Here is a 21044-nt window from a genome sequence, read left to right as displayed (position 1 = left end):
ATAATGATCTCCTTGTTATTTCTAATACATAAATCGATATTAAACGATATTAAACGATTACACGTGAACGAGATATTAAAATTGCCATGTACACAATTTCGTCATGTCCCAGTCTCGATGTTGTAAACATCGAAAAATATATCTTCCCACACAGCAATCTATATCTCAGACGTAAATCAGATATCATTTCGTCAATAAATTTTTGTTGTATTTGAGATATCTTGATATCTGATATATCTTGAATATCTTCAGAATATCTGATATCTTCAGAATATCTGATATCTTAATTATCAAAATATTCTAATAATATTTTTACGAAAATATAATCTTTTCTATCTGATTTGTTGCAAGATCAGATATCATATCTCAGATGAAAAAATCATACATTTTTGCAGTCTGGAAGATATCTTATAGATATCCCAGTCATATCTGAGTAGCATTATTTAAATCAGATATTCTGATATTTAGATATCTCTTAGATCTCTCTATGATATATTTTGCTGTGTGGGTTACATCCTCATTGTCACGAGCAAACGTGCAAGTCATTCTGTATAAGCGTTGAACTTTGAATTGACACGAAAATTCTATCGGTTTCAATCTCTGACTGGGGCAAAGTTCGACCGTGGTACCATTAACGTGATCCGATGAAGATCATCGTACTTTCAATAAATATATGGTGTGTGCGCGCAAGAAAGAGAAAGAGAGAGAGAAGGAGGGAGAGACTACGAGCTTACGACGACACTCGTGACAAGAAATTGCCGCCGCGATGAACTTTGAGAGGAGACTTTGAAGTTGTTACAACCTATCAGAATGGTTATTCGATGCTCTCCAAGTTGCACTCAGGTAGTACTTTTACGATGCGAACTCGGGCCGTACTATGTAACCTAGCGACGTATTTGTACGTAGCACACTTTCGTGATTCCCGTAAGTTTAACACAACTATCATTGGTAATATCTGTTCCCCCAACTTGCGACATCTTGGTCCGGTTTATTGCGATTTGATTGCTTATCGTGCGGGCAAAGTGCAAGCGTACAAAGGAAGTGAAGTTTCCTTCGTTAAGAGTCGCGCACAAGTCATCCACAGGGAGGCATCTATTTATTTGATTTTTATAAAGAAAGAACGTTCTTTATAAAATCTTCATTTTTTCATTTTCTTTTTTTTATTTATATACAAATGAATAAATTTGATACATATAAATTTGAATATAATAATTAAAATGTTTCTTGCATTAAATAACGGTGAAAACTGATGTTTTAAAATAAAATAGACATGACAGGTTTTTTCACGTATCTGTAAGTTTTTTTTATATATTTAAAATACATTTCTCTGCATAAAATACATTTTAACATTGAAAATTCCGTGATAACGCAGGGATTTTTACCATTTAATTCCGTATAAAATATCTGTCGATAAAGGCTGTTAAAACTTCAGAGTAATGTATAATATACTTTTGTGTCAATGTAACTATGACAGAAAAATGAAATGGGACATAATAGATCGCAATTTAATAGAGCGCTATAGACAGGAACTAATAGGAATAGAAGCTTTCTTCATCACGGTTTGAAAAAGAAACTCGAGAGCAGCAAAAGTGAGATTATTTAATCTTGTTATTTCTCAGTAAAGTTTCTTCAGAGTGCAAGCGAACCATCTTTCATACTGCGCCAAGTAAACAATCAAGACGTTTATGATCAATAAGTCAAGGAAAATACTTAAAATCTTTTCTTTTTCTCATAAAGCAGCAAAAAAATTATTTAGTTTCATAAAATGCAAAATTGAATAATGACAAGCTCTAAAAAAACAAATATATATATATATATATATATATATATATATATATATATATATTTATAGTGTATGTGTGTACATATGTATATATATATTATAACATAATTCATATACAATTTATTATAAAACACACTATTACATAACTAATGGAATCTAGACATAGCATTAATAACTTAAAAAACTATAATTCTGATTCATGAGGTTTCCATACGTATATATTAATTTTCAAAAGCGATGCACAAGAAAATATAAATACAAGAATTGTGTAAACTGTATAATTGTTTACATTCTTATTTTCAATTTTTACTCTAAAATAATTTTTATTAATATACAAATAAAACTACAAATAAATTTTATTAATATTAATAAAATATTAATAAAGTTTATTTGTAGTCTTAGAGTTTGCATCAGTTTTAAAAAAAACTAATATATACTTGAAAGTAAAAGAAGCAGTAGAAAAATATGAAAAATACATTTTGTGTGATTGCACGAGCGTATAAAGTTTGTAATAAATATAAATAATTAAATTAATCTATAATAATTAAATTATTCTATATAAATCTTAGTTAAGATAAAGAGAAAACTTGGATAAAGCTCAGATAAGGTAAAACTACTTTAAATATTTACATGATATATCAAATAAAAGAAACAACAGTAAATAAATAGATGACAACGGAAAAACTTAAATTTTATGCCCCAAATTAAAAACTATCACATTGATTATATTAGTGACATTTAATTTTTTATTCATAAATATGCGAACACAGTGGTCTCTTAATGTCATATTTGCGCTACTTTGATGTGCATATTTATGTCTTTTCAATATAAAATGTATAAGAATAGCAATTGGAATAAATAACGCAAATTTTATATTTTTTTCCTATTTTCTGTAATATTTAATTCTGTTTATTAATTATCAAAAAGACAAATGTTGCATTATAAAATATATTAATATTATATTTGTTATCGTAGGAACATTGAATGTTATTGAGAAAAATACGACAAGCTTCTTTTATTTGCATTTTTCTGGTGGTATATTAGGAATAATGTCAGTCTTTTTTGTACAAATATGCGCATTATGTTCATTTGGTCTATTGTTAAAACTCATTAACATGCGCAATCTTTGATAGTTGTTCCCTTTATGGACATCAAATGATCAGTAAATCGCACACCTGCTTCCCTCAAACTCTTGTAGTAAAGCAGTGTTAGGGCGATGGAGCTTGGCTGCTTTGATCTTGATTAATCAAGCGGATAGTGAATATATCGATCTAATACATATCCTCGGTCTAATGAGCCATCATCGATGCATAAATCAAACGTCAAAGTTACATCATCACTTACCTTGTTACGTAGCTTTACAAATAATCGGACAATTTATGGCATGTTTCTATCTGATTCCTTCATTTATGAGCTTATTTACGTATGTATATACGTAATCATAATTTTTTTGACGTATATCATAATTTTTTTAGATTGAGATGAATTAAATAACGCTAATGTGTTTTTATAAAATCATACTCAATTCGAAAAATATATCTTTACATGTGTCAAGATTCGATTTTGTTTAATAATGTAAAAGTTTAAGTTAAAATAGTTGAAAAGTAGTCACTCTTAGTAGTAGAAGAGCAGTCACTTTTTCATAAATAGATAAATGTATCATATAAATGTTTACTGATAGTAGAATCATCAGTTTACGATTTAATCAGTCCTGCTGTATAACGTTTCATACGAATGCAATATTAATTTCTGTGTACCACTTGTACGACTTAATTGTATTTATGATTCATTAATGTAATTTTCGTCGCGTATTTATTAGCCTCATTTAAATGCGTTTGAATGGGACATTTACCTTTCGCGTACCAATCCGATAAGGCCGAATAAATTTTCGGCTCTTTCTGCTTATGCAACACCTCGCAAAGAGTACAAACGGCTCGTTGAACCGCTTTCGTTGAACCGTTGACTCGATAATATTTCTTCCATTCTAGGAAGCTTTGATATCGCCGCAGATCTTGAGAGAGATATTTCAAGTACGCGGCGAGCTCCTTCGGACTCTCGAAGTCCAAGGCATTCACATAGGAATTCGGTGGTGCGAACTGACTGTAGTTGGCTCCTCCGTAAACTACCGGGACGACATTATACCTGCAAGAATATCGATAAGGGAATCCCATTATTGCTTGATAATATTTTCTTGCAATTTCGGTCATTTCACCTGCAAAGCTACGCACGAAAGAGAAAAATACGACGAGCAAATTGATGAATCAGGTAAAATCGAAATGACAATACAGAAAAGTCAGCTTATATTCACTGGTAACGAATGCAGAATAATAAGAATAAAAATTAAAAATTTCAATATGTATACATTGGACAGTATCTATCTATTTATATTTTTTAAAATTTTATTTGATAAAAATTTTCGCATTTTATATGATGAAATTATATTATTATAATCTGTAGAAAATCATATAATATAACTGTGATTTTAAAAGAAAGGAATATTTGAAATTTATATTTTTCTTAAGTTGTCTGATATTTTGAATAATTTATATCTGTCAATTCAAGTAACTTAAATTTTAGAGTTAAATACTAAGCGCTGCTAAAGAAAATTAGATAAATTATTAAATTTATGAATAAATAATGAAATTGAAAAATGAAAAATTGCAGATGTATCTTTTAAATATGAAAAAAATTATTATTTTGTGATTCGTTTGTAATTGTTCAACCATGATTGCATATGCAATAAGTATCCATTCTTGATTTAAATTACAATGACATATGCGATCATTGAAAGATATCTGTTATCAGATATCTGTTATCAGATATTGGTTACGTGTGCTCGTAAAATTCTATTATTTGTAATATCGAATAATAACGTATGGATATATTTAGCGATTAGCGAACCAATGTCCCGCACTGTGTATCGAATGTTCCCTCGAACACACAACTCGTATATAAATAAAAATGAAAAAAGAATCGCGATATGTAGCGTTATTATTTTACTTTGCGCAATCTGACAAATTCAATTCAATTATTGACGCTTCGTCGTATCGATTTTATAATCACGCCGACAATATTTCAATTCCAAACAATCGCGGAATTTTGATGTCAACTTTATGCTCGTTACATTTACATTAATATTTAACGCGATGGCTGATATACGCATGATTTGAATAGGTGTATACTTTATTGAATATGAATAATGCAATACTTGCAAAATAAATCTTCATAATACACCTTCTCACTTAAGTATTGATGCATCTATCACAATTTTTTTCCAAGAGAATATTAGCAATGCTTGCATTCTAAAGAATAATTAAACAAATATGATAATAGTTAAAAAAAATAAAATTTTAAATATTGTAAATTGTCTGAATGAAAATTTCTTTTAATTGTTTTTATTTACATGTAAAAAGACTGGAAGGATTTAAATAATTGATATAATTAAGACACTGGAGATTATAAGAAATAAAATATTTTTATGTCTCTCAATCTCTTATATTCTCTGATTTGCATTGCGATGACTCGTAGATCGTCAGGGAAAATGCTCCCTTCGTAGATATCAGTTAAATTAGCTTTGTTTTCGCGCTCTGGTTGCGGATAACGATCCCTCGCGGTCTCGAGGCTGCGCCATTACCTGAGCGGGTTCATCAGCTTCTCCGTCACGTAATCGTCGCAGAAGGAATTCTCGAAGGACAGGTAGAAAAAGTAGTTGGGCTCGATTACGTCGCCAAAACAGTTCCTGCCTCTGTCGCAACTAGATGTACCGCATTTGCCGTAGACGTCGACGCCTATGTGCTTCGACAGCTCCTGCACGTACTCCATCCGACCACTTTTGGCGTAGCAATTGCTTACAAACCAAGTTACCAACTTGCTTTTGCCCCTGACGATGTCCAATATCGCGGACGGCGTCTCGTCTACCGCTTTCTCTACACCTGCGAAAATTTGATTAATACCCATGTATTCAATGTATGTAGCTAAGTGAGAAGACACACACGAGAAGTCGCAGGTTACTCGTCATTGTGTTGTTCGTAAATTTAGCTTGAAAATTTTGCAAATTAGAGTTTACATCTAATAAAAGATGCATATAAGAAGAGTGTTAACATCACAAGCGAATAATATTCCCAAAGTCACATTCATTTTGTTTTAAAGCATTTTAGTACAAAAATTTAAGACTATCATTTTGCACAAATTAATACATTAATGACTAAATAATTTCCGTATATTGTGATCAATATATTCATACATAATATCTAATTTAAAAAAAATTATAGATAGCAATAAATGAAAAAAAAATATTGCACAAAGTATATATTACTTGTATAATTTCGAGAAGCGCTCCAATCAACGTCTTTTGAGGGTGCGATGAACTTGCCACTTTTTGCATCCTCTATTAAATCATAAGTCCACGGTATGTCACTGTCGAGACGATATGTCATCGTGAGATTGAAGTAATCCTCGTTGTACTTGTAAGGTATCGCTCTATTAGCTGGGCTTTCCAAGTTAACGTATACGTAAAATTGTTTCATCTCTCTCTTCAATGGCATTTCATATTCGTTTAGTTCGTTTCCGTGAAAAAGAATGGCGTCGTAATCTCCGATATTCAAATAATCTTGTTTGTGAAAGACTTGGCATTTATTGATGGGACAGTCGCGAAAAATATCGCCTTCTCCGAAATAAAAGTCTTTTCTACCAAACATCGTGTTCCACAGAAGAATAGTTTTTATGCCTCTTTCCCTATATTCCTCCGCCTTGATGAATTTGTTCGTAGGTTCGTCCTCTTCGCGAACTATAAACGTTTTGAGAAATATATCCTGAATTTCGAAATCGCCATAAAAGGCGAAGAAGTAGAGGCAGACTGATACCAACATTGATACTATGATCAAGTTGACGAAGAAATATGATTTTTTGTTCATTGTTTTGGCGACACTTCGCCAAAAATATGTTGTCCGCATTTCGTTAGCAAGTTAATTGCCAAAGTCGCCGTATCCGGTACTGTATTGTCTTTGCATATTATTGTCTCGATATATTTAAGGAGTGTTATATAACCATAAATTCATCTGAATAAGTCTTCAAGTAACACTTTGCGTTTGTAGTAAATATCTCGCAACAAAATTTAGTGAATCCTATTTAATATTGACATTTAATATAAGCAAGATTAATTTTCCATTATTTATTTCACGTTTATTTCTATTATGTAAGAAAGCTTTGCGCAAATAATTTTTGAGCATTGTTTGCAATAAAGAAAATTGTAAAAGAATCAAAGAAAAATCTAAGATCACGAGAGAAATTCTTTCTTTGCAGCAAGACAGATGCGGTTTAAAGAAATATCGTAAATATTACGTTTGTGCTCTCTATGCAAAACTGAAGACAAGTTGCGAAAGGAAAACTTTTTCGTTTAACAACTTAGATTTAGTGCCGCGTCTCGAAAAGACGTGTGAAAGTATTACTCACGTCGTGTCAACAAAACCGCGTTGCACGAGGATGATTTCATCTCTTTCAATGTTTAATTTTGCACGATGTTTCGTTACAAATATTCCACATGAATTATTTAAAATACTCTGAGGAATATATGTTTGACCTTAAGTTACGACATCTGGCAAGGTAATTAGTTGATAATCACATGTAATTCTGTTCCCCTGTATTTGCACTTATCGATAAATGCGAATCGTGTATTTCGTGCGTATATTTTCATCTAAGCACTGTTTTATATTTAATTGAATAAATTCCTTTCATTGAAATGTATTGCGAAATCTTCAATAAATTGAATATTTATCATCTCTCGGTTCTTTCTTGATTCTTTAATAGATTGCTTCTTTGACATGAGAAGATATTAGTTTATATTCAGCTCCAATTGATGTGATATAATTCATTGAAGTCCGAGAGAATTTTTCTTCAACTTTGCACAGTATCTATATATAAAAAAAAAATAGAAAATGATTTATAATACGGTAAATTTGATGGTAATTGAATAAATTATCTGTTATTATGTTCAATTTTATTAGCAATATAAAATATAATATAAAATAAAATAAAAAAATATAATAATATAAATAAAATAATAATATAAAATAAAAAAAAATATTGTGTGAAAGCTTTCTTGATTAGAGAATATAACAATCATATTAATATATAAATATTAAAAATGAGAGAGAGAAAAAGAGAGAGCGAGAGAATAAAATCGTAAATATTGGAGATCATTTAAACTTCAAGGAAATATTAGATGCAAGCAGTGTTGGAAGATGGACGATTAATTCGCAACGACTTGGGATGAAAGCGCTCGATGAAACAGGAGAAATTTTCATGGTTGAATAATCGAGTTCTTTCAAAAGATCGTAAACGTTTGATGTTCTTTTGAAATAGATATTCTAGCCGCTTATTTTGTCTGTAGGATGTCTGTAAGAGAAAAGAGAAGAGGGAAGGGGAAAACGTAAATATGAGGTTTCGTTTGATTAAAAAATTGCTCTCTTATGATATTTATTCAGCATGAATAGTCTTTTTGTCCACTTTTAGCATCTGTCTACTTGGAATGTACTTTAATCTCTTGTCAAGCTTGTAAGCTATGTTGCGTGCGATAAGTAACGGTTTAAGTGGACATATAAGATAGCTAAAGAATCCTCAAATTGACTAATTAAATAATTCTTAATTATGAATAATAAAAAGCGGGTTGTGAGCAATGAAGAGCGAAGGATGGACAAATATCGTCGAGTTTGTGATATTAAATTGTAAAATAAGAAACGTTCAAAAATATATAAACTATAGGTATATTTTGTGTTAAATATTAGAAATCTTAATCGGGATTAATTAGTTTGCCTCTGCTTGATAGAGAGGAATATTTATCGTATATGAAAGTTTTGTTATTATTTGTACGAACATGATTACATGTAGTATTCAATATGCAATTGGTTAGTTAATATTGTAAACAAATGTATAACCGAAACATTTAATCCTAATTGACAATAATGAGGATTGCATCAAACCGGAGGCGGTTAAGTAGGATGAATGTAGAAAATTAAATAGTTATAACGGTTAATTTTACGCTGTAATTATTTAGCAAAATTATGATTAAACATAGAGAATATGTTAATTTATTATGATTGCAAATAAATTAGAAATTATGATTATTACAAATATAACAATATATAATTATTTTTGAATAAATTTTTATTTCTCACACTTAATTATGCTGCTATATCAGCTATATTAATTGTTTTACGACAGTTAATAAAAATAATGCCAATGACTTGAAGATAAACAATGAAATTGTAAAAGAAATATCAGATTTATCATATGTACAATAAAATTATTTTTGATTTGCAATTATCAATATATTTAACAAAGAAAGCCTGGTATATAAATTTATTGTATTGCAATATTATATTATATGCATACATATCATTTTAGATATATATTACATTATATATACAGTATTATCTCGTATCAAATAATTCTTTTAAATTAAATGTATATGTGTCAATAATGTGTGTATATGTGTATGTGATTGCATAGCATTGTCATTTTTGTATCATTGACTTTATATACTTAATATTTCGATATTATCACGATATTATCACGATATTATCAATTATCAAAAAAATTAACGATCGCAATCGATATGAAATATAATAAATCATACAAGTAATGTTCCTAAAATAAAATAGCTCGAGAAACACTAAATTTATACTTTCTGTAACATTAAATTTATACTCTTTAGATTAATTAATTGATAAAAAATAAATGAATACATTTTATATAACATTACATTTATATCTTCTGGATTAATTAATTCATCAAGAATAAATGAAGCTTAAAAAAATGCTTCAAAAAATTAATTCATTAAAAATAAATGAAGCGTAAAAATTTGTACATACATGAATTGTTCTACTTCTGTTAAAATAGTATAAATAGTATTTAAATTTATCACTGTTAATTATGATCAGTTAAATATTAATCTCAATCGATCGAACGTTAACTTTGATACTTTATAACGTCATCAAGACTTTTTCATAGACATTACGTCATGGATATAGGTCCGTGCCAGCAATTTGAGGTCATGGTTTTCATAGTCTGCGAGTGCGTGAAAAATTGCGTCAACACGAATCATTCAACGTTTCATACGCGATAAGCTAATTAATTAACAATTAATATTACTATTAATATTATTATTAGTCAATAGTAGGGAATTTTCAATTTTGCTCCGAATTAATGTTATCGTAAGAGTTTAAAAGCGCTTGGTAATATCAACTGACGAAATGACGTTAACGATGGGCGTTCAAACGAGACGAAGGTCAGTTGCGTAATTGCGTTGCTATTTTAATTCTCGCATGGACAAACGCCCCTGCTATTCGCGCGTATTTCATTTTTGGCGTACGATACACATGTAAATTTCTGGCCAAGCAATTTGTACCTTGCGTGCTCGCTCGGGGATTAATTTCGTTCAATCCTATCACGCCGTGACACGTGAACCATTTTTCGTCATCGTATCCTCGGCAAAGTTTTACCACAATATGAGATGCACTTTTGCATCCGATTGCGCGTTGTCACGTAATCATGCGTCTCGATCGATTGCATCACTTGCGCGCCGAGTGACATTTCGAGCTTCGCGAAACGTAGGAAGGAATATTGTCCTCACATCGGAGAGACGCGTCTTTTCACACATGCGCGTTGAACGTGGTTTCATTCAAGTACCAAACTCGCGAGAAAAAGGATCTATTTATTCCTAGAAATTGACTTTTTCAATATTAATGAAAGAAAATATGCATTCAAGTATATATCAGAAAATTGCAGACTCTTTTTGCAGATTCTATATATTAAGTAGCGTTAAAAGTATTAGTCATCCCTGGATTTCATTGACATTATGGTGCACATGCGCGAGAAAAAGCGTCCCTGACGACAACACTGATCCCAATCGATTGTATCACTCGCGTGCCGAATGACATTTCGAGTTTTCGCGAGACATATAAGGCTGCGACTACCGTCACTACGGCTTGCTGCCTTGAAAGTTGCAACGCGACTGGTTAAACAGAGCGTTGGGCTCTCCATAACATGTTTTCTAGCCTAACCTAATCCATCATCAATGGCGGAAAAGTAAAACGCTTCGCGGAATCCAACGTTCCGCCAAATGAAAATTGCGCGTGAAGAAACGCACGAGTTTATAATTAAAGTATATCGCCGCGATTCGAGAGAAAGAGAGGAAGAGAGAGGCAGAAAGAGTGATATACTATTGCATATTTTATGACTGCGTCGATTATCATCGTCTAACTGTAAATTGATGCATATTCATTTGAGACGTGTAATGTCGAGACGTATTAATGCGATGTTATGACGTAAATAATACACGTTAGTGTATCATTCTCGTTCTTATTATCATGCAAGAAGATACGAATCACACCTGCAACTGAATCAGATTTACTTCTCTTATACATGCTCTTCATATTTATTTTTTTAAAATACACAATACCGTTTTAATTACGAGTGAAATAATTCATAATTGAAGTAATAAATAATGTAAATTGTATTATACTACCAAAAAAAGTGCCAAGATTTATACAATAATATATCGCGCACTAAAGAATTATTGTTCGGATGAGATGAATTTTATATTGAATATTTTATCAAACATTATCAAAATAATGCGGTTAATTAATTCTTTTTTTATTAAGAAATATACATAATTAATATCTTACAAGTTTCGTCGAAAAACTGAATGCAAGATTAGATATCCTCTATCTTAGAATTATGTATCCTTTTCTTTAGATTATTCTCTTTATCATTTAAATGCCATATTTTACGCGCTATAATATATGCGATAACGATGTGTTTGTCACGTATAGCATATCATTATTGTGTAGGAACTAGCACTATATGTATTACAAATTTTTTTTTAAGAACAAGGTATTAATCCATTAGAATTAAAAAATTGATTAAAGTGACGGATGTATTTCAATAAATAATTAACAATTATATTTATATGTGCAATGTGCAAATTACATACAATAATAGTATAATATGCAGCACGTGTAGCGAAGAAATAATCTGTTTTGGCTTGATAGAAATAAATATGGATATGCAAATTAAAAAGTAATGTGGATAAATTAATTACTAAATTTTTATTAAATAATGAAATTATAATAACTTTTCATGTGTATTATTATATAGTGCACGTTGTGATGCCATTTTATTTGTTATTCAATTTTTTTGCTGGTGAATATTATCAGCTTTTATTAAGTATGCATGTAAATGTATGTAAATGTGTCAATCTAGAAAACAATATTGATTGAATTTCTCTCCTCTCGAAAATTTGATGACAATTATTTTTTTAAGCATATATATTCCTCAAATTTCTTCAATTTAGCGATAACGATGTATACAATAATCTTTAATATTGGAAATACATAAAATTTGTTGTCCAGTGTTATATGTTTTACCGATGCGTTATTATCGAAATTGAAATTTGCATGCTTTAAAAATTATAATGATTACGAGATTTTCTTCAAGAAAAACGTTCTTGGAATAACTTTGTATAAAATAAGTTTGATGTTTATATCTTCCAATCATAAACTCTCTCTTAAAGACTTTTATAACTTGAGCTGAACAACTGTTTCCGTATAACGTGTTGGATAAAACAGTAAAGGAGTATTAAAAAGAATATTTTTTCTTTGAATGTTGGGATTTATGAAAGAAATACTTAATAATTGAAAGACCAGAAATCAATAGTGATCAATAAATGAAATAATTGATTGATAGAAAGTATTGATTAAATAATATTTTTAATATTCAAATATTAAACGCATTAATTAAAAATTAATGGTGAAAGTTAATAATTATTTTTTATTTGTTATAATGATAAGAGAATTTAATGTATTATTTTTTAACAACATTATCATTAACAAATTATCATTTAAATAAAACTAATCACATAATAGTTACATTTATATTACTCATAACTCATCAGTTTTTATCGATTAAAAGATATTCATACATATTTGTGAGTCTGTTATTGCCATTTATCTCACTTAGAGGAGTCTCAACAGCGTCTTATTCACTATTGAAAATATTACAAATAAATAGAACATCAACATTTTAGTTGATGTATTCGCGCAAAAGTGTTAGCTTTTTAATTGGTAACTTTAATTAATTTTAAAAAATTAAAAAGTAAATGACATAAGAGCCAACGCGCGGTAGTTGGAGCGCAGAGAAGCAACAACACTTCTTTCTTTTTTCAATATTAGTTTATTAAAAAACACATTATAATAACAAAAAGCGAACGTTTCGGATCATCTTTTGATCCTTCTTCAGCGCGATGTTAACAAAATATATTACAGATAGTGACGCGTTACATTAAACGAATTTGTTTTCGATGCGTAGGTGACGCTAAATTACATCCCGCGGAGGTCTAGTAAGCGCTCTGCCTCCAACAATCAATTAAATATACTATAGTTATGTTACCATATGCGACGTCACAGCAGATCTAACAAATCGAGTAAAAATAATAAAATAAATATCGAAAGATATTGCACGTGAATAAGCTTTTTTGCTTAAATTAATAATTAGAAGCATGGCTCACCAGATTCCGCGCTTTTTACAATTAATAATATAGTATGCCGCTGTGCGCCTCATGTCGATTCGAGATTCGATGACGAACTGTATAAATATGTCCTCGGTCAGGACGTAAACATGGACTCAACCAAGGACATGCGCAGTTGACTCAACGATAATAAACATACCGACGCATGAACGAACGCCTCATATTTTCAATAAATTATCGATTATCGTCGCAAATGTATGATGCAAGCCCTCTGTATCACTCTGCAAGTTCAAGCTATTTTTTTAGCGCTTGATAAACAGCATTTCAGAGACAAGCCTTTTGCCCAACGAGGACTCCCTGTCCAAAATCTCAGATTCTTCCCAATTAAAATCATAATCGAATTCCAGTCTGTGATTAGTTATAACCGAAGGTTGTGACGTATTTCGTCGAACCTCGTAGACCTCCGCGGGATGTAATTTAGCGTCACCTACGCGTCGAAAACAAATTCGTTTAATGTAACGCATCACTATCTATAATATATTTTGTTAACATCGCGCTGAAGAAGGATCAAAAGATGATCCGAAACGTTCGCTTTTTGTTATTATAATGTGTTTTTTAATAAACTAATATTGAAAAAAGAAAGAAGTGTTGTTGCTTCTCTGCGCTCCAACTACCGCGCGTTGGCTCTTATGCCATTTTCTTTTTAATTTTTTGATTACTTGAGCCAAATCTCTAATTATTAAATTTAATTAATTTTGTTGCTTAAACTACTCGTGCAATATAATAGCGCATTTGAGGTATTATCCAACCTTTTGGCACCAGAAAAGCCGGGATAATTTGTCTTTCTCGAGCTAAATATAATAATTTGAATTCGGAACTCGACCTTACCATAGTCTTCCATCCGGAAGTCCTCCTGGGAATTCTCCTGGCTACCGCACTATAAAGCTAGTCGTTGACGTATCTTGCTACCGGAGACGCGTGAAGCTTCCGAGAACTTTATTCGCACTGAGATATAGTTTGTATTACATTTTCCTATAACACTCTCTATGTACTTTTATTAATTTCTTTCGCTCTAGAATGTTACTCGAGGAAAAAATACGGTGGCAGCGATGCATAACGTTTCTGCAAGTTGATTGTACAAGTGTTTTCATTGATTTTTAACTTTTACTTTGTTTTTCTAGATCGAGAAAAAAAATTGTAAACATGTATGAAATGTAAGAGAAATGAAGCGAAAACACATAAATTTTTAATTAAAGATATAATATAGCTTTCCTAAAAAAAATCTTTCTTTTATTTGATTTTATACTTGGCTTCTTTTTTATTAGAATAAAAATATTTATTAATATCAGAATATATATTGGACACACTTTTAAATCTCATTCTATAATTTTATAATACTAGAATAATTCAATAAAAAAGATACCATTAGCCACTATACGTATATAACATGTTTGATTATTTTTACTCCCGACTGCTGCCAACCTACGGTTGGCAAAAAGACGGTGGGAGTATGCGTTTCACCGAGCTCGGATCGGTACTCACAGCTTTTCTCGATAACAATAACATAGTTCGGTGTCATCTGTTGCACATCAGTTTTTTATTAAGCAAGGATGGTTTATATTTAATGAATTGCTCTCCTCTAATATATTAAACGCTGAGAATTTTTAGATATAAATAATTCTAGTTAAAAATATGCTAAACTATTATTATAAACTATTTTCTTAAAGAAGAATTAATTTTATTAGATTATTAATTAATTTATTATCATTTTATTATTATTTATTTTATTAGATTATTAATTCTATTAAAAAATTAGATTAAAATTCCAATGGAACATACAATATAATATTTTGTATGCGGGAAGGATATTTTAGACTGGGAGATATTGATTCAAGGTAAATATCTATTGTGCGAGTCGTTTCTCGGGAAATACGAGAACGGAATTGAGATCCAGTGTCAGGAGAGACGGGGACTTTCGCCGAAATGTCGTACGTGCCGCGTTCGTGTATGCGAGTGTGCATTGACTTCCGGTCAGCGCAAAGTCTCCCGGACCGGAATTGACGGCTGCTCTCTTCCGGTCGAGCGGCCAGCCAACTGCCCTCCTACTTCACTCTCGAGTGCATTACTTCCGAAACTTTTTTCGGATGAGTCCATCGACACGGACACCCACCCGCGTATCTCGTCTCTTGTTCCTCTTCTTTCAGCACCTTTGATTTTCCTCAGGCGACATATGTTTCACTCGCATATTGTAAACGGTCGTTTTATCGTATCGATAGTTTTTCGAATATTATCTTTATTTATGCAAAAGTAATGCTAAATTATTACAGCAGTTCTTTTTTTGTTCAAAATAATTCATTGAAAAAGCGAGAAGCAAAGGAAAAAAGTGATTATTAAATATTACGTTTGAAAAAATTTTTAAATTAATTTATTTTAGCTATATATTATTGCACATGCGTCCGCGTTTCGTGTATGTATTAAAGTTTCAAAATTAAACTACGTATTGTGAACATCATGTGAACATTTGCATATATATTCCATGTTTTATATGATTTCACCATAAATCTCTCTTGATTTTTTTCATGTGCTCAATGAAATATCCTTTGACGAATGTCGAAGTGTCGAGACACTGACGTTTATTAAAATAAAAATCAGAAGCGTGACGTGTGTGTCAAGCAGCCGGTGAATTTTTTCCGCCATTCGCCGCGATTTGCGACGCTATTTAAATTTTAGCTCATACATGATGCGTCCCGATGACTACGCTGTTTAAATACAAATACCTTGCGGTTTTTACTATTGCATGTAAAGTGTGAAAGAATATGAAGAATTATCCGGTAGCGTCGGTTGAATATTCCAACGCACGCGGCACAACGGGAATAATAATGATAAAAATATTTTACATTTAATATATTCTGCACAAGCACACTTTCAGTCTCTGCGACTGCAATGATACATATATATGCGTTTGGTTCGGCTTTAAACGAGGTGAACGTGGGAGGGGAGTATCACCGCTGTATAAATTTAAACTCAAATTCCGTGATGCTCCTGTCTGCATGATAATTGGTCGTGTTTCAGGTGTGCATATATTTGTAAAAACTCGAAACGTAAACGAGCGGAATAAGCATTCCGAAATATTCCATGAATATCGCGTAAGATTCGGTAACGTAATATATGAAATAAATCTTTTATTTGTAGCTAAGATAATTTAAATTGACTAGTTTTATAAAAATAAATAATTATGTTGTTTGTAATTAAGAAAATATAAAAATTAATAAATGCGTTATTTCTAGCCAAGATAATTTAAATTGACCATTTTTGTAAAAATAAATAAATGTCGTTTGTAAGTAAGAAAATGTAAAAATTGACGAATGCGTTATTTGTAGCCAAGATAATTTAAATTAACCATTTTTGTAAAAATAAATAAATGTCGTTTGTAATTAAGAAAATGTAAAAATTGACGAATGCGTTATTTGTAGCCAAGATAATTTAAATTGACTAGTTTTATAAAAATAAATAATTATGTTGTTTGTAATTAAGAAAATATAAAAATTAATAAATGCGTTATTTCTAGCCAAGATAATTTAAATTGACCATTTTTGTAAAAATAAATAAATGTCGTTTGTAAGTAAGAAAATGTAAAAATTGACGAATGCGTTATTTGTAGCTAAGATAATTTAAATTGACCATTTTTGTCTCTATCGCCCGCGTGAAAGTCAAATAGCAATTTCGATTTTTTTTTTGACAACGGATGCAACGATGATTAAATTACCCTCGACTTTTAACGAAATATACAGTATGCGCATTTTCATACGTAAATACGTTGCATTCCCCTTTATAGCATTCCATTCAGATACGTATCCATTCAGATATCATTTGTGTGCATAATTGCGAAACGCGATCTGTTAATGAAATTACATTCCTTACAGCGTAAAAATCCGCAAAATCAATTCGTCCGGCCGCATATAATTAATCCGTTCATTTGATGCCGATACGATACATTTTTTTTTACGGAAATCGAATAATCGAGCCGCGGTGAAATAAAGAAAAGGTACAAGACAGTAAAAATTGCGAGTGACGTAATTAAAATAATTTGTCTCTCGGGCTTGTATGCAAATAATGCAAATTGCAGCCGGTGCATTGTGACGACCGTAGCCAATGGCTTAAAAAATGTCGTGATTTAATTTCGTTCGCGAGAATCCGGGTCTGTCAAGGCTGGGAAAAAAAATGGCTAGTTTCGCTCGTATCGGCGCGATATCACGCGGACGCGATGGTTGAGCCCCGAATAAATCGATTCTCGCTAATTTATCTTGGAATCTCGTTTATCGGCGCAATTCGGCAGGACAGTCCGCCCGTTCGAGGATGAAAAATTCACGAGTCGACCGCGAACGCGGCGGATTTCCTCCCCAGCCCTCGGGGGGATTCGATCAGACATAATTATCGTTTTACTCACGCCGTCTGTGATATTTTTATATCCGTTAAACGCCGACGAGTGAGTTGACTCAAACTATTTAGGCAGCTAGTCGTTAATTATTTCGCGAGATATCGCGTGTGATTTGCCTCGGGCTAATAATGGGGGGAGATTGTTCAAATATAAACAATTGTTTCCGGCAATAAAAATAATTAGGAATTTAATTAGCGCAAGAACGTTTTCGCAAATATCGATCGGAGTTAATTGCGATTTAATTGTGATTCGCAATCCGTAGATAAAATTACAAACAGCTGTCCAGATAATTAAAGATTAATTGTTGTTCACATGTATAATTGACATCCTTCTTTTTTATGTTACAGCGCTCTCCGATCCGCCGATCTTTGCCGAGCCGATACCAAATGTCACAGTGGCGCTGGGAAGGGACGTCAGTCTACCCTGCGTCATCGAAAATCTCGGAAGTTACAAGGTAACGCATTGAATTTTTAAATGTGTCTAGCCAAAGGGATCTCGCGGCAGCGTGCGATTTAAACTAAACCGTCTTCCTTCTTACTTTCGCGCAGACAACCGGTTTTCCTTATCCCTGTAATTTTCTCCTTCGCTCTTGGAGCGTGTTTTCCCAGAGGTCGGAATTCACCGTCCTTTACTAACAAACAGAGTTTCCTCAATTATTCGTTAACCGGATTACAAAGGGCGTGTTGTAGTATGGTTTCGCAAAGACGTTCCTTACGAAATTCCCCTTTTTTAACCGCGCGTTTGCGAAGATAAAATGTTAATTTTCTTTTCAACAAAACGTTGCACATTGTTTTGTATTAATAATATTATTTTATTCGCGCGAAATCGGATAAATTTATATTATTACATAATAATAATAATTATATATTTATTATTCAATAAAGGCAATGTTAAATTGCATCTAATCGAAGCATCATCATGTGCAAGATTAAAAAACTGAATCAGATGTAAGCGCGATGTATATTTGCGAAAAAAAAAATATAAAGAAATATATTTTTATTACAAGATTTTTATTGCAAGAGGGAAAAAAGGAGAAAGATTCACGTGATACTAACTATAAATTTAGATGAAACATGTAAAAAGAGAGAAATATCTCTCTTACATCGTCGGTCTATTTTACTTATTTAAAGTCGAGGAGAGATAGTTCTTTCCGTAAGAAAAAATACGTAATCGCTATCCGGTATACTTTGCGATCTACGATCTCGTCTCGCCGGCATCGAGGACCGCTGTTAGGCAACCGTATTGGAAACGCATCAGTTGTCCCGTCAGGGAGCTGGATGGGACCGCCGCATCCTGCAGGCGATCAACGTTACACACGAACAAACATATCGGCAGGCGTAACGAGCGATGTAGTTTCCCGAAGTGAAACGCTATATGCGCCCCGAAAGGGTACATGAAAAATCGCCGATATCCTTGAACTTCATTAAAAGTTGTCGATCGTAATGTCATTTCCCATTTTGTTCGCGGATCAAATCAAAGCCACGTGCCCGGTAGGTGTCAAAGAGCTACGAGTGCCTCTTGATATAAATTGCTGTCATTTTTATAGGATTCAATTTTATCGGACAGTGATTTTATATTGTGCTTAGTAAAGAAAGAATATATATATATATACTTTAAAGTAATTGATTTTGCACAATTTTATCGGACAATGATTTTATATTGTGCTTAGTTTAGAAAAAATATATATAAAGTAATTGATTTTACACGATTAATAAATAAAATATAATTATTTTATTTTATTTTATTTTATTTTTAAATTAATATTATAATCGATATTGTGCAACAATATTTCGTGTAACTTTATAAGGACTTTTCGAATAACAGAAGATTACGATTAAGTTAAACGTATCTTAAACATACATAACTGTTCAATTTAGCAAGAAGCAATGCACTTCATCTCTCTCCGCTTCTCTCGTAGCACGTAATTATTTGAAAGCTGTATTCATAGCCGGATAGGCATGTCGTTCCGTTAGAAAATTGCATCAATCACGCGATTAGAAATCTCGCATGGGTAACCTTGAGCGATTGCGAAAATTCTCTCTCTCTTTAATAGCATTATATCATTATACTATAAAGTTATCTTTAAAGTTTCTCATCTGCCGAGTTGTTTTTACTTATACTCGATGACTCTCGGGAATTTTAAATAATATATAAAAATATATAATAGCTTCTGAGCTATACGTGTAAGATATGTAATTATTAGAAATATTAAAAATTTTTAAGACAAATTATTTTTTAATTAGAAGAAATTATGACAAGAATTAAGATAATAATAATTATGAGAAATAAAAATTAGGATAATTAAGACAAATTATCTTTAATCAAAAGAAATAAATATAAATGAATAAAAAAATAAAGGAAAGAATGATAAAACTTTATCTGTTATTCACACAATTTAAAAATAAATTTATTAAAACTTTTCATTAGAAATATCTTGGAATCTTGGACTCTGAAATTTAGGAAATCATGTCATATGATTTTCCTTGACACATTTCGCTTGAATAAGGCATCTCATATATAAAGTCTTATTCGTCTTATATTCATGCGTGGATGGGATCGCGTGCACGCGGACCAGTTTGCGCTGGGCAGAAGACGGTTATTAGGCGAGAGCAACCGCTCCGGAACCGCCGCATGACTCGGCGAACTTTCCGGACGATAACGCAAAGGTGGAAAATCACTGATATATCAAGCGCAGGAACCGGGAAATTGAGATTGCATCAACTTCGGAACTCTCCTACGGCTATTAAGAATGCCATTAAAGTGATACGAAAGGCGATGTTCGCGTGTAAGCAAACGTTTTCCGATCGCGTCGCGTCGCCTCGCCCAGCATCGTTCACCGATAAGCGCCTCCCGCTTCTCGCGAGCGAGTTCCTTACGCGATATTGAATAAAACGGTAATTTTTTTTCTTCTCCCCGCGTCGGGACCGAGATTTCCGAGGCGCGCTTCAGCACCGCCGTCGCCATCGGTGTATCGCTTTGTCGAAAATTTATCGAGACATCACTCGCACCGAGACATCTCGGTTCGGCGGGAATAAATTCACCGCTCCTCCGAGCTCCGTGAAAAGCAGCCTGAGAATTTTCCGTCTCTTTAACGATCGTGAAAATAGACCATTGTGCGGTACCGGGGTATTTCTTCCTTCGAGCTGTGCGGCAAAATAGTTTCCATTTCGGCTCGACCGGAATGTACCGCAACGGTTCGATTTCACGAGAGACAGACCGAGAACAGACCTTGATCATTCGTTGTTGTTTCTATCGGGGCTATAAAGGTATTTAGCTTGGCGAGTCGAGATCTGAGGATC

The 21044-nt window shown here is 32.2% G+C and overlaps 2 protein-coding genes across 14 annotated transcripts in view; one reads left to right on the top strand and one right to left on the bottom strand.

The window, feature by feature from the left end:
• Positions 1 to 21044, top strand: part of LOC145961201 (lachesin) — a 235105-nt gene that overhangs the window by 144798 nt on the left and 69263 nt on the right. For all 4 annotated transcript variants that reach the window (XM_083081170.1, XM_083081169.1, XM_083081167.1 and 1 more), the window contains exon 4: positions 18093 to 18199. In XM_083081170.1, the coding sequence (XP_082937296.1) occupies positions 18093 to 18199 (107 nt within the window). The remainder of the gene's footprint in view (positions 1 to 18092; positions 18200 to 21044) is intronic.
• Positions 2163 to 21044, bottom strand: part of Fuctc (alpha-(1,3)-fucosyltransferase C) — a 146690-nt gene continuing 127808 nt past the window's right edge. For 4 of the 10 annotated variants that reach the window (XM_083081175.1, XM_083081174.1, XM_083081176.1 and 1 more), the window contains 3 exons: positions 6099 to 7692; positions 5418 to 5715; positions 2164 to 3925 (listed from right to left, as the gene is read on the bottom strand). In XM_083081175.1, coding sequence (XP_082937301.1) covers positions 3553 to 3925; positions 5418 to 5715; positions 6099 to 6735 — 1308 coding nt within the window. In that variant the 5' untranslated portion in view covers positions 6736 to 7692 and the 3' untranslated portion in view covers positions 2164 to 3552. Of the gene's footprint in view, positions 3926 to 5417; positions 5716 to 6098; positions 7693 to 10187; positions 10839 to 13346; positions 13432 to 14195; positions 14430 to 21044 lie in introns of those variants that run through there. The other 6 variants (XM_083081179.1, XM_083081180.1, XM_083081172.1 and 3 more) reach the window with 6 other exon arrangements.

This window comes from Camponotus vicinus, unplaced genomic scaffold (assembly GCF_025532165.1).
Source record: "Camponotus vicinus isolate PSW18456_S1 unplaced genomic scaffold, iyCamVici1.0 SCAF_11, whole genome shotgun sequence".
NCBI classification, from domain to species: domain Eukaryota; kingdom Metazoa; phylum Arthropoda; class Insecta; order Hymenoptera; family Formicidae; genus Camponotus; species Camponotus vicinus.
Note: the sequence above shows the minus strand (reverse complement) of the source record. Positions and strands in the feature narration are given on the sequence as shown.